This window comes from Triturus cristatus, chromosome 5_1 (assembly GCF_964204655.1).
Source record: "Triturus cristatus chromosome 5_1, aTriCri1.1, whole genome shotgun sequence".
Classification (NCBI taxonomy): Eukaryota; Metazoa; Chordata; class Amphibia; order Caudata; family Salamandridae; genus Triturus; species Triturus cristatus.
The window spans coordinates 465,698,822-465,713,248 of NC_140587.1; the positions used below are offsets into that span (position 1 = coordinate 465,698,822).

Sequence of the window (14,427 nt, forward strand, 5' to 3'; positions counted from 1 at the left end):
CTGGCAATCAGACTGGATTACTAAATGTGGCTCTGTGAACCACTACGCTCTGCAGAAAACTTTCAGAGATCGAATGGCGTAGTGCTTAGTTGCTTCTCATTAAAATTGTAAAATTGATGCCAGTGCACAAAAATGGCAAATTCAGAAGCCAGCTAAAAAGCTCCTGGTGTTTCAAGTGATAATTGTGACTTTTCCAACGGAGTTGATGCCTACATCTGGATCTGAAAACAGACAAGGCAAGAGTCTCATCAACCCATTTTTGTGGGTGTAATTAAAAACTAATGGCTAGTATTGAGACTATTTCAGACTATTTCAGACCTGGAAGTGACTCATCTGGCTACATTTAAATAGACCATACTAGATGCAAGGGACCTACAAGGAATATTAGAGACATATTAACACAAGTGAATATCAATAATGGATGATAGCTAATATTTTATTAAGGTGTATCATGTGTCTGCATTTGAATTTCTGATGATTTGCTGGAACTCTACGCCAGCTAATCCGCTAATATCTTTCCTGAGCTCAGCGATGGTAAAAGCACACTTTGCAGATTAAAATTCACGGTTCATGGGCAATAAATTCACTAGCATAGAGTGCAGTGGATTACAAAAATTAACCCAAGTGACTAAAATCTGAGTTTTTAGACAATGTTTAGACAATGTTTCACTCTAAAATATTAGAAATTTCTTTGTTGCCTTCTTCGCTAGACATCAGGTATCCTTGTGTGAGGCAAGGAGAAATATTATGGAGAACAGGCTGTGCATATCAATAGATACAATAACAGGCATCCAGATAATGTTGCTGAATCTGAGCAATAATAAATATGAATAAGATACATTTGTATTCATATAGCAAGTGTGCATGCAAATCAAAAGCATTATGAATCAACAGAAAATGTTCACATTATGAAAGAAATGTTGCCTTATCAGGGAGCACAGATGAGAGGCCTTAAGTGGTGATAACCGGTAATATTCACATCAAAGAGAATTGCACAGAGGGTGTGGGACTCTATTTCACCAGTCATTACCACAATTCCTTCCTATAAGACTTTAGAAAAGTATTGAAAATCCTACTGCACTTCTATGTCCAACTATGTAACAAACGCCTACTCTTTGCAATATATTTTTACACGAGCACTGTCTTTCTACAATTTTGACCCCTGCATATACTATCAGCCTTTTTTATAACTATAAATACTATTGTACTATATATTTGACTGTATTATATTACAATGTACTACGTGATATGCTGTATTATTGTTATATTTTTCCAAGGTTTGTATTGAACTGCTCTTAGATAAAGCACTTTGCTGTATAAAACTGTCAGTAGATAATTTAATATAAACACATTAGTAATGTGTTGCAATGTACGTAAGTTGTATATATGTTGGACATGTTGCTGATTCAAACTCCTTCCTATTTAGAATGATTTTCAGGACTTAGTTAAATTTACATTTTGATGAATCTTATTTCTAGTATTGTATGAATTTGACTATTTGCAAGCAATGCTTATGTTTTGTAACTGTACTGCACATTCATTATTGACTGATTTTGAAATAACTGCTGCAATTTCCAATACCACCGATTGAATTATTGTTAATTAATTGAGCAATAGTTGACAGTATTCGACTGTAATTAATTATGTGAGTATTTAAAAGTTTCAGGTGCTTGGACATGTCAATTTGACAAAGTACACAGGTGTAGGTGAAACGTTGATGTCTTGAGTTGCTATCCACCACTATTGTTTTAATAGACATACAATAATATATGGTTTTACTTTTCTACCTGCTGAATGTTAGAGACCCCTTTTTGGTGACTGATGAGGTATAGTGTATTGACAGTCTCCGGTCTGTTTTGCTGCTTGTCTGCATCATGTTTCTGTGCTTACATTGAACTTAGGGCCTCATTTATATTTTGGAGGTCGGGCCGTTTTTTCACCCGGGCGATGGACTAAATAACTCCATCATCCTAGTGGAGGTCCCGACCGCCAAATGTATTAATGGCCGCCAAACTGACGCAACCCTGTACCAAATAGTATTATTATTATTTTTTTTTAAAATCCCTAAATGGGATTTTTTTTAAATACAAAAGTAATGCTCTTGTCACGAGAGTCATCTCCCACGGCAGGGGAACATTATTTGGTTTTTATTGTCCCTCACTGCCAGGGTTTGCTTGGCAGTTATGGGCATAAAAAAGTGACTACATGTCCGCCCATCCTGATTGGACATATAGCCATTTCTCCAACGCCCCTTACCCCGTCAGCCCTTTGGAGAAGTTTGGGTATGGTGGTGACAGAGTTGTTACGGCTGAAGCCAGACCGAAGGGCGGATCATCATGTTGGCGGTATGTATACTAAATCACTTTTGCCTCTGAAAATACATATCGCAGACATATACTTCGGGCCCTAAATCCTGCAAACAGCAGACGTAAAGGTCCTTCACAAATGGTGTGGTGTGCTCCCTCTAGACTTCGGGTAAAGGAAAGTAAAATACATTTTAGCAAGAATGCGAAGGGTAGCGTCTAGCAGGGGCGGCTCCTCCACTATGGCGGAGGAGCATCGCCCCACTGCTTTCTTGCAGTGCGAGAAGCAGAAACATAAAATGGTAAAACTACCATTTATGTTTCTGCTTCTCGCACTGCGAGAAAGCAGAAGTGATTGGTTGCGGGTGGGCGGAGCTGCTCTACAAGCAGTGCTGGGCAAGGTAGGAGTGGTGTTCCAACTCCTGAATGAGCATAACTGGTTTGGTCGGCCCGCTGGGGCCGCCCAAACCAGACATGCACACTCTGCACTTTTTTCATTCAGGCTGCAATGCAGCCCACATGGAGAAAATGGCCTCCCCGTAGGCGCCTGGCTGGCCGCCATCCCGACCAATCACAATGCTGCTATTGCAGCGTTGTGATTGTCTTAGGGGAGGAGAGGGAGGCTGCCTGCTTCCTGTTCCTGAGAAAACGCGGGACCCGACCGGCCGGCAGACAGGTACTTTTTTAAACGTATTATTACATTTACCACCCCCATCCCCGCGCAACCCCCTGCCCCCCCACCCCCGATTAATGCCGGCTGCGATTGGCGTCTAAGTTATGTAACTGGAAACCCCAAAAGAATTACTGTTATAATAAAATTAAAAATTATTTTTACATTTGTAGCCTCTTTCTATCTCCGAATGGCAGTGGAATAACACAAAACAATGAGCCCTCCTTGCAAAATGTGATGAGGGGCCCCGTAGTCTCTCAGATCTCACAGATATGAATTGGACTTCAGCTCAATGGGGTCCCACCCACTGAAGATTTGGGGCCCTCCTGGGCTGCAGGTGGCCTGCTCGGGAAAGCAGAGTGACTCTCCCCAGCTTTTACTTATTTCTTATTTACCAATCCTCTTCTACCAGTTTGCTAAATGAATTGAGTGAGTCATAATTTTTCTGCCTACATCAAATTATATACAAAATATATGCATATATATTCACCGAAATTAAATATGTTTGCATCTATAATGAACAGAAATTACATAAATGTTAGACCACACTGCAATTTGTTTATGATTTGTTTTGAAGGCTATTCATTTATCTAATAGTTATTGACTTAACACCCTATCATAGAGCAAAGCAATTGGGTGACACAGAAAAAAGAGCAGAATATATTTTCAAATATTTACGGTAGATTATCTTAATGTTGAAGTTGTCATTTTTAGAATATTTTTGTCTTATTTTTTTATTTACGTTTACATTTGTTATTTAAAGTAGCACATTGAAGGAGTTGAGGTATATACAGTCAAGCAGCGAGAGAACAAATCTCTCTTTTACTTGAGTGCTTGAGTCCACTGGAAAAGATGCAACTGAGGTCATACTTGAGGTGGTGGTGTACCACATATAGACGCCAGAAGAGTTCCCATTTGTGCACCAGGGGGTTTCCTGACCTGCATGCAAGTGCAATACTGAAGCCAAGAATTATTTAAGAGAGACCCATTCTCAAAGCCAAACTTTGTGATTATGATGGTGGTTGTGGCTTTGTGTGGCTGAGGCTCAGCCCATTAAAAAGGGAATAAGCGAGTCTGTTGCCAGCCCAGCACATAGGCAATTTAGAATTCAAGGAGAGAAGTCACAGCCTTGGATTTTGAGGATGTGGAACCATATGTCTGAGCTGTGGTGTGCAGAGGAAAAGGAGCTGCCAAATGGATCCCAGATAGCTGACTCCGGTGTTGATTGGGTATACAAAAATACCTTGAAGCTACCCATAATGACGACTACAAATATTATATTTGTTAATACCGGAAAAGAGTAAACTGACACACAAGTGTAAGCTTACCCTAGTGAATTAGGCCCACAGATTTGTCTCCACTAACAAATATTATATTTTAGATCCTGAATGGCACTTTTCGCAATCTTCCACAAATGTCTGACTTAGTTTAGGACAATAACACCAGTTTTCAGGTTCTCAGCCATACTCAGATATCTGACAAGTTTAGGTGGTTAGGGGACGATAATTCTCATGTCCCTGGCCACTCTCACAAATATGCATACGTCACCCTAAAGCATGTTTTCAAGTTTATAAATCACTGCAAACAGCCGAACAAGAGATTTGCCAAATGTAGCGGCTGGTTTGGTAGCAATCACGTATTCACACGATGCTTAGTAACAAGCGTACTGTAAGGGGGCAGTAGGTTGTAAAGCACTTTTGTACTCACTGCAAGCATCCTTGTTGCGATGAGGCGGTTTCCACATACTGTTTTAGAGCAAGTCTGAATTCTTCCAGCTCCTCCTCCAGCACTGACAGCTGCCGCTGGACAATCATGATGTGCTAATGAAGAAAACCAAGTAATGGTTACATAATATTCAGGACTAAATGCTGATACTCCTACACACGTTTGTTTGAAATATTTCATATAAGTGGAAATAATATATTTTTCTATATTTGATACAAGGGTTGAGGAATGCAGGAAACAGCAGGAACTGTGACCTTTGAGCGCAGAACGGCTGGGGATCCATAGTGCCTTACCAGAAATGTACACATCATAGCTTCTCGGGGGTGACACTTGTTCACACCTTACTTCTATGCAAGACAATAACAGGAAGAGGAAACCATTTTGGAGCTTAAGACTGAAGTAGGTTGGTATGCCATGAAAAGGCTGGGATTTCGGGTATCAACACAGCTCCACAAAGCTCTACATTTCTAGTTTCTTTATCTGTCGAGCGTAGATTAAGGTGGACCCTACATTGCTGTGATTGTTTTTGCTTTTAGACCTTCATGGAGGAGCCATCAATGGTACCCTTTTTTCCATGAAATAGCTCTGTGATTCTCCACTGTCTGTTGTCAGGTTCCTTTACCACTCCTACCCTGCATACCTTCCGTTGGTGTGGTGCAGTGAGATATACTGCCCCATGCTGCCCGGGGGAGTATCCGATTTAGGTGGCAGTTCTCAGATGTCTGAGCTGGCCATAGTGGAAATAGACAGGGCACTGTCAGAACCCCATTCAGAAGTCACAGGGCAAGCAGGAGTCACTGGACCTACCCGAGACCCACAATGGACTCTGAGCAAGTGGGCCAAGAACCCCTTCAGCATCTGTCTTCCAGTGGTAGGGCGGGTCGAGCAGTCCAAGGCTTCACAATGAGAAGGTAGGTGTAAGGCTAGCACAGACTCAAAATATACCCAGCGACCACAATAAATGATTGTCCAGTCAAATACTTTATTTTATGTAAAAATAAATATTTATCTACCAACACAAAGTACTATACAACACACTGCAAACCATATACACAGAGTTCTTAAAGCAGGCCCGCTAGCATTACGCAGGTCAGCTCCTATCCCACTTCCCACCTGTAGAAGATGGCTAATCCCCATTCATGTTTACCGTCATCCAAGTTAGGCCGTGCTAGTAAGTTCAAGTCTTAGAAGTCCAAATATCTACGTGCCTGGGTGAAAAAGACAGAGGATGTTCCCCAAGGTAGAGTTTCAGTCATATCAGTACTCACTAGGATGGTGGCTCGGAGTCCCTGTTTGTGCGTTCCTGGCCCGGCAGTGAGCAGAACTCTGGAATCTGTGATGGAGACATCCACAATGCTCCTCCGATTTGGTGGTAAGTTTTCTTCTTTGTCTGGTTCGGGTCTTGAATGCTCCTGGACTCAGCCAGTGAAACTTAGTTCTCATACCGCAGATCACACCCTACTAGGTGATTACGACTGCTCGCTCTCCTGGGGTGATGGCCCTCTTCCTGAATTACAGCACCATTTTGACATGCAAGGGGTCTTCCCATCGCACACAGGGCAATGGCCCTTAGTATTCCATGCGATCCCCTCCTGGATTAGCAGAATCGATTAAGCGACAGCCCTCTTTGGGTCCCAGCTCTACCAAGGGCAGTGGCCCTACCTTCATGGCTGTACAGCACCAGAGCCGCAACCCTTTCTTTCAGTGGAGGCCGCCTCCTGGCATCATGGGGGTTGCTCAATGCACACAAGCAGATGGCCTGATTAGTACAGTGGTCCAGCCCTCTCTGTGGTCCCAAACAGACATACGGGTCTCACAGCAAACACATGAAGTCCACCCGATCGGCACGCTGCTCTTGATGGGCAATAATCTCACACTCCGCTGCAAGCCTCCTCTTAGTAAGACCCCCACTGGACCTCACTGACTCCCGGCAATATCTTTCTACTCACGGGGCCCACTGATCTTGGGCCAAGCAGAAGCTGATGTTCAAGGCTACAGTAAAGTCTTCTGAATTCTCCTGGGTGATGTCCCATCCCCCAGCATTGGAGACTGGTAGACTCTTATCCCCAGCCCTGGTCACAAGAAGCAGTGCTCATGCTGAGCTTCTATACTCTAATGTCGCGCTTCAGTTTGACAGTTTTAGAGTGTCAAGCGTCCCTTTTTATAATCAATTCCTGTGACTAGATGTTCACACCTGGATGTCAGCCTCAGTGATATGTGCATCAAAAGTTCACCAAAAGGCCAGTCATACTCTTAACCCCTCCATTGCGTGCGTCGGCCAACGGCCGTCACAAGCACAAACCTCCGTAGTGCTGCACACATCCGTTGGCCGACGCGGCCCCGCCCGCGCACGGAAACGTCCTCACCGCGGCAGATTCTACGCTGCGCTAAAAGGGTTAAAGATTTTCATATCAGTCCCATCTGCTTCCTCAGATTTTCCCAGGCCCCTTTGACCAGTGACACTCTTTCACAGAATTCCTGTTGATGTGGACTGAAGAGCCTGTCCCTTCCTCCAATGCTCTTAGGAATGCAGAAATCCACAAATCGGTCTGGGGGGAGGCTCCACCGCTCCCTGCTCGTCCAGCAAGTCCTGGGCCTCCCAAAATGGAACCCAGTGTCTTCCATGATCTGTGCCCGTTGTAAGCACACACATATGTGTACAACCTCAAATGTACTGCACCCTCGCATGGGCATCTATATATCCCAGGGCACCCTAGCAACACCACGTTCTCCTTCATGCAGAATCAGCTCACAATCCACATATAGCCACACATGACCATGTGTGCTTTTCTGATGCACTGTACCTTTCCACAGGTGCACGTGTCCCAGAGCGCACATGTAACCATGCATGCTATTGCCTGATTCACTGTACCTCTCCACTGGCACACAAACATCAGCAGTGCACAAAGCCTAATGCAGGCCAAAGGTGTGTTAAGTACACAGTAGCAGAACTTTACCAGAGTAGGCCAAGGGGCACCACTCCTGTGACACAGGTAAAAATGCCTGTTCGCTCTACTGATCACTAAAAACATGGCAAAATGCACTACTGCGCTCATGCTACGTAACTCCAGGGGAAGGCAGTAGCCTTCCATCACTTGACAGTATTGCTTTGGGTGCCCATCCCTGTCTAAGGAGACTGCAGTCCATGAGACAGTCAAGGTCATAGCACACACGCATGATCACTCCTGCCCAAAAATCATTATCAAGGATCCAGGTGTCACCGCAGCTGGGGCACTCAGGCAGGGGTACATGTTTAGTACTATGCAAGGGACTGTTCCATTCCAAAAGGCACCTAGTTCTGACAAATAGAAACCAGAATACAGTGCTCATGACTTCATCTTTGATGTGACAGATGCAAATGTTGTAAATAATCTTACAGATGAGTTAACATCACTCTTTACATAATGGAAGAGGCAACTATGAAGTAGTGATATTTAGTGGTTTAATTATGTGTTGCCATTAAATTACTCTGTGCTTTCAGTGTTGTTACCAATTGGTATGAATTTTATGATGTTCAAAGCATTTCACTTAGTGTTCAAGTTATGGTTTGCATGGTAGCTGTGTAAGTCATGGATTAAGGAGCTAACCGTAACTTTCCGCATTTTTTGTGGTTTTATTTCTAGCCATAGCTGCACTGTAACTGTCGTTTTTTAGACATACATTAAGGTACTATAACGAAACTGGAACAAAACCTTGCTCCAACCATAGTTTTGTCAGTAAATGTCAGCTTTTTTATATGGTATAAGATATGAAAAGTATTCCTTAAACAACTGAACAAATACCTTGGCCGAGCAACGTAGAGCAGGCCAAAGAGGCCTGGCCTATGGCCATGGCCTGCAGCCAACCCTTGCTGCGCATCGCTAAATATTGGGCTATTGGCTTGCCAAACCCTCAATGAACAGCCAACTTCCAATGCACAAAGTGTTTGTGAGGCCAAGAAGAGACTTATAGTAAAATTAGACACGTAGTTTGTGAATACCAAAGAGTAGTAAAGTTTCTACAGCAAGTGTAAGCTTCCACAAAAGTGTAAGTTTACCTTTGTGAATCAGACCGTTCATTTCTTTGTTTAAAACTTCACACAGGTTTGTGCTACTGAGGGAAAGTTATTTTGGGTAAAGTAAAAAAATGTAATTTGATGTCCCATTTGAACTTTTGCTTTTAACTACACAACTACTACAAAATCTGAGATTTACTCAGAACATGCCTTGTTGTGTTTTTTGCTGGAAGTATTCAAGATATCTGCAATATAAAAAGGTAACTGAGCAGTCTCCAAAGGGTTAATTTTCTGTAACCATTGTCACTTTACTTGGATATTCGTAGGTCTTGATCTCACAAAGTTGTAGAATAAAATTTCGAAAAATATTTCTTGGAAATGTACTCTTTCTGCAGTATCATTCTGCTTTTTTGCCTTTTTACTGGCTATAGAACTTTACCCCTGCTAACCAGAGGTAGAGTGCTTGTGCTCTTCCTTTCAACATGGTAAAGTTAGTACATGCCAGATTGACATATTTAACTTACCTATATGCACCTAGTATATGAGCCCTGTAAGTTAAATGTCACAAGTAGATTACAGCACCCATTGTACCATCTACTACAGTGACAATGTAAACATGACTTCAGGCCTACCACCATTAGCCTGGCTGTGCAGGTTTTAACTCTAAATTCGACCTGCCCAAATAACACCTCTTGCCAGGCCTAAACCTTCATTTTATAGATTTATTTGTCACCCCTACGTAGGCCTTATTGTCCATAAGTCATGGTCCAGGGTATTTAAAAGTTGGACATGTAAAAGTTTAATGTTAAACGTCCTTACAGTGAAAAGTGCTAAAAGCTGTTTTCACTGGGGAAAGGATGGCTGTTTCATAGGAAAGCACTGGGATGCAATATTACACATCTAATACTGTATCTCAGGAAAGGGATTTGCTAGAAAAATAATTAATCAACTATATTCAATATTAATTAAAAACTCCAATTGAAGGGTAATGTTGGATTGTTTTCTAAATATTACAGAAAGAGAACTGTTAGAAAGTTCTAGGAAGCTAAACCTACATTTTGCTCTCCACCATCTGCCAGCCAGTAATTAGCATTTAAATAAGCATGAATGAGGTACGAACGTGCTCCCAGGAGCAAACCATAGACTGACCTCAATGGGCAGAGATGACCCATCTGAACCTGACAGAATATGTAATGGAAGCTGGTAAAGGGTAATCTTTGACATTTAATGGTCACATCCTGCTTGACAGGTCTGCTGTGGTTTTTCATATGACACTTGGTGCACTTGCAAAGGGTGATCCTTTTTCACAGGCAAATGTTAACTGATATTTGAGCAGGACCTATCTTTTGACCCCCCACCCCCAGCCAGTCAGGCCACATCACAGTGGGCCTTCTTTTGACATTACAGTATCACAGCATGTTTGACAGGTTTGCTGGGTTCTAGTGTAGTTCCTATAATCCTATATAGGATCTGCGCGTTTAGACAATATGCACTGCGGGATTGGTGTCCGAACTGATTCCAGACACCCCCACCGGGCATGTTAGCCTTTATACCAGCTAACTCACATTGCCACTATAAGCTCCTCTTACCAAGGAGGGAATAGTTCTTGGCAACTATCAAACATGACAACTCTGTCTCATCAGGGATTGTGGAAACAGTACAGTACCTTTCACTCAGTCACTCGGGCTCACTTTGTCTCAGAGAAATACAGAGAAAAAACAGGGGTGATGTTTTCAATGATCATTTATTGAACTAGCGTCATACTAGGGTAAAATGGGTATGCTGAAGCAACCATAAGACAGAAACAGATATAAATGATTATAAGCACCAAACATAGTGCTAAAACAATTAATATATGCAAGCATATAAATACATAACAATAATAATGCGTACTCCTACGATGCAACCCTAACTAGATGTACCCAAGTGTATGTAGGTGTAGAGTCAAGAATCTCCCTAGGTTGAAGCCAACTCCATTAGCTGAAGTGAGAGACTGTTGGACCCTGTCTTGGTCTCGAGATGGACAACCCGTGAGGGATGTCAGACCACTGCGAGCTGGAGTGTCTGCGTGCAGGAAACTCAGCGTCTCGTGGTAGCATGGAAGTCTTTCTCCTCTCCCTGGCAAAGATATGGTGTATATATACCCAAAAAGTACCCTCAGGGAATTCTACCTTGCTGTGTCATGTTGGTTGAGGATGACGGGATGGATATACAAAGTTATTATGCAGAAGGTGGTAATCCTGCTGTGATTCTGAGAATCTATATGCATAATTATTGTGGCTAGTTTTCGGGGAAAACCACACGACATGTATGCAGCGTTTAACTAGGTAAAAGGTCAATACCAAAACCCATTGTGAAGTGTAATGGGACGGTAAATGTAGGTGGAATGTTAGGGGATTATTCAAGCCTATATTGGGGTACCCTATGAAACATAACACCGACTCCTCATCCAGCCGGATGACATACTAAAAAGGGAATGCCCATCTAACCAAGCAGAAAATATTATAAAAAGGCGTTTAAAGAACGTCTAAAAATTCATAAAAACTCTAAATATAAACAGTGCGAGAAGCAGAAACATAAAATGGTATTAAAAATACCCTTTTAGGTTTCTGCTTCTCGCACTGTGAGAAAACAGAAGGGTTTTGGTTGGGGCGGGTGGGCTTTTTCTGCTCGAGGGCAGGGGAGGAGTAGCTATCCCAATGCTGCAGGCCCTTACTGTTTGGTCGGCCCTCTGAGGCCAACCAAACCAGTCATGCGCACTCTCCCTTTTCTCCATGTAGGCTGCATGTAGCCTACATGGAAAAAATGGCCTCCCTAGAGACGCCTGTGTGGTCGGTATCCCAACCAATCACAACGTTGCCATTGCAGCATTGTGATTGGCTTAGGGGAGGGTAGGGAGGCTGCCTTTTTCCTGTTCTTTCGGAGGTAGGAAAGCAGGAACAGATCCAACAGTGTAGGTACTTTTTTTTTTTTTTAAATTATTTAACCTCCCCTCCCCGCACGACTCCCCCTTCCCTCGCGATCACTTGCCTATCCCCGTCCCCCCCACCCCACATGACCCAGCGCCGCCCCCCCACCTGTGAGCCATGCGGGCCGCGACTGTGAGCCACTGAGTACATATGAAAGCCATGGAGCTCAGTCATAGTATAGAAAGGGAAAAAGAGGAAGAAAAAATATTTTTTGTTTAAAATTCCAATTGTGGTTGTTTTGGAAAAAAGCCAAATTCTTCCTAGCACACGAAGGGCCAAATGTTTATGTGTCTTGTGCGGGAGACACAACATCACTGTTGCTTGCCATCGCAGACTATGGTCCCTGTAACACCTCACAGATTATGTCAATCAAGCATAGGTGATCTTCTGTTCCCACTGCCGATGCTGGGGAAGCCTTTGAAATATCCTGATCCTGTGTGCCTGTAGAGGAGCTGGTTTCCGATCCAACAAGAGCTGAAGCATCCCGTGGTGGCTCTAAGAATGCCGACATCAACATGGGAATACGCTGAGGACACTGCAGTACGTGGGCCGTTAATGTGTCCAGCAATGCATCCGCATCCGTAGCCGTAACCGATAGAAGTTAGACAGAGATCCAACATGCATTCATATCTGCAGACCAAGCAGCGGAAAAAGGCAAAACACCGCCTATCCAGACTGGTCAAAATGATTGGAACCAAGACTCGCTTAGTTCCCGCATGCGAGGTGTGCCCATATGGAGTACCATGCGATCACTGTAATGGCGCTCCAAGAGTGTTTTTTCCATCTCCTTGGTGCCTGGGACATCCATTGCATAGCAGAAAAATTCAAATCAGTATACCCACCACCAGTAACAGGATTAGTTGAAGTCCTCTAAAAATGCTTCCAAATACGGAGTGTATAAAGGCTGGAATCACTCCGAAGACTGTCTGAGAGGTGCTTAACAGTCCAGAACCTATGGTATCAGATAGGTGTACTATACCCTTTGTATCAGACATGTTAAAGATACGTTGTACCATTTCTCCAAAATGGAAAGGGCAGTTTGATCATATCAGTGCCTGTATCTCAGCAGAAGACCATGCAACCTGGAGATCAAAAGTCTCTTGGGCTGAGGTTAAGGGCACATCTTTCTGTAAAAGCATGGCTTTCATTCGGCTCAGAGTATCAAACTGTATAAAGGAAGCATTCAATGAAGGCCATAATGGCGCCTCCGTGACTGTGTGGATCAGTGTAAACAATACTTGCATACAACAAGTAACCCTGGAATTTACAGTGACAAGATATGCGATGCCTGGAAGCATCCCGCAACAACCTTGATAATTCAGCATTAAGTAACTCCCATTCGAGAGCAGCCTGAATGCTGGATTAATCACAGCAGCTGGGGAACCTTTCAAATGACCAAACACGTTTGCAACAGAACCGTTACAGGTCTCATGAATCATATCCTGGCAAATGAGAGATCCACTTAATGAACTCTCGCAGTCTGTACCACTTTGAAACACTTCAGTGTCCCCTTTTCTGCATCTAAATCTATGCGGCAATTCCCAAGATTCATAGATGAATTCCCTATCCATTACTTCATATCTGCCTACCTTGTGGTATTCTAGGTAATATTGAAACTGTAAAATTGTTGCTGGTAATGTGATAAGGCCATGAATGAACCATTCTGTGGACGTAACTCTGCTATGGTGAAAGGTAATCGGGCTAATTTTTCAATGCGCAGCATTGTATATTTCGCATCCCTTTGTGCCATTGTTATCTGCTTTTCAGTCAAATTATATGCAGTGAACTGAGACGTACTGTTGATATATCGCCAGGGCACATAGCCAGAGCGCAAGAATTGTAGCGTCCAGCTTAATGATATAATAGAACATAACTGTGATTGTCCGTGTTGTAAGATGGACGAATCCTGTTCAAGTATATCTATAGCAGAATATACAATGTTGCCCAATGAATAAATCCTGGATGTTAAAGTGGTCATACCATTATCAACATCTGCTTAGGCCTTTTTTAAGTTAATTCTGCCAATTTCACGCAATCTCTCTGCAGCTTCCTGTTGGGAGATTTTCCAGATTGCATTATAAACAACGTATAAGAAGAGTTTCTGACGTGGCTTTTGGGGACCTAGTAGAAAATCCCTGAAATCCATGTCATCTGACAGTAGGGAAAACTGTTGATTCACCTGGGACAGTGTTGAGGTTCTTAGCCAATGTAGACATAACTTCCCAACACTGTATGATGGCACTACCCATGGGTGTTCTAATTGTACATAGCTTAAGTCTGGCCTATGGACACTAAACCGTTCTGTGGTACCCCTGAATCTTGACTGACACCTATTCGTGTCTACAAGGCCAAACCAACCATCCCTTCCAACTGGGGCCTGTTGAATTGTATGAAATGACCTGCATGATGTTATCTAGTGTACCCTCACCAATTTCTGTGTAATTTTGCCAACCCTAAAAGTGTAGACGCGAGGAAATACTTGATGTGTTCAAATCCTTAATCTTGGCTAACCCAAGACAGGAAGTTTGTTGGACAGTGTTGTTCAGGAAAATCATCTGTTGTGATATGAGGCATTCTCTAAATAGTGCCTCCGTTCACTCAACCGGCCATTTTTTAGTCCCCCAGACTGATTTAATGTCTATCGTATCTTTTGATAAGCCGAAACCTTGTTTAGACAGTTGGGCAATAAATGATGCAGAGTATGAAGGTGCAAGCTTATAATAATATGAGCGCGGATCTGATGTATTAAACCCAGAAAAATAAGCA

The 14,427-nt window shown here is 42.9% G+C and overlaps 1 protein-coding gene across 1 annotated transcript in view; it reads right to left on the reverse strand.

The window, feature by feature from the left end:
• The window catches only part of NECAB1 (N-terminal EF-hand calcium binding protein 1), a 1,647,431-nt gene that overhangs the window by 211,461 nt on the left and 1,421,543 nt on the right, over positions 1 to 14,427 (reverse strand). The window contains exon 10 of the mRNA XM_085605303.1: positions 4,681 to 4,793. Within this exon, the coding sequence (XP_085461429.1) occupies positions 4,681 to 4,793 (113 nt within the window). The remainder of the gene's footprint in view (positions 1 to 4,680; positions 4,794 to 14,427) is intronic.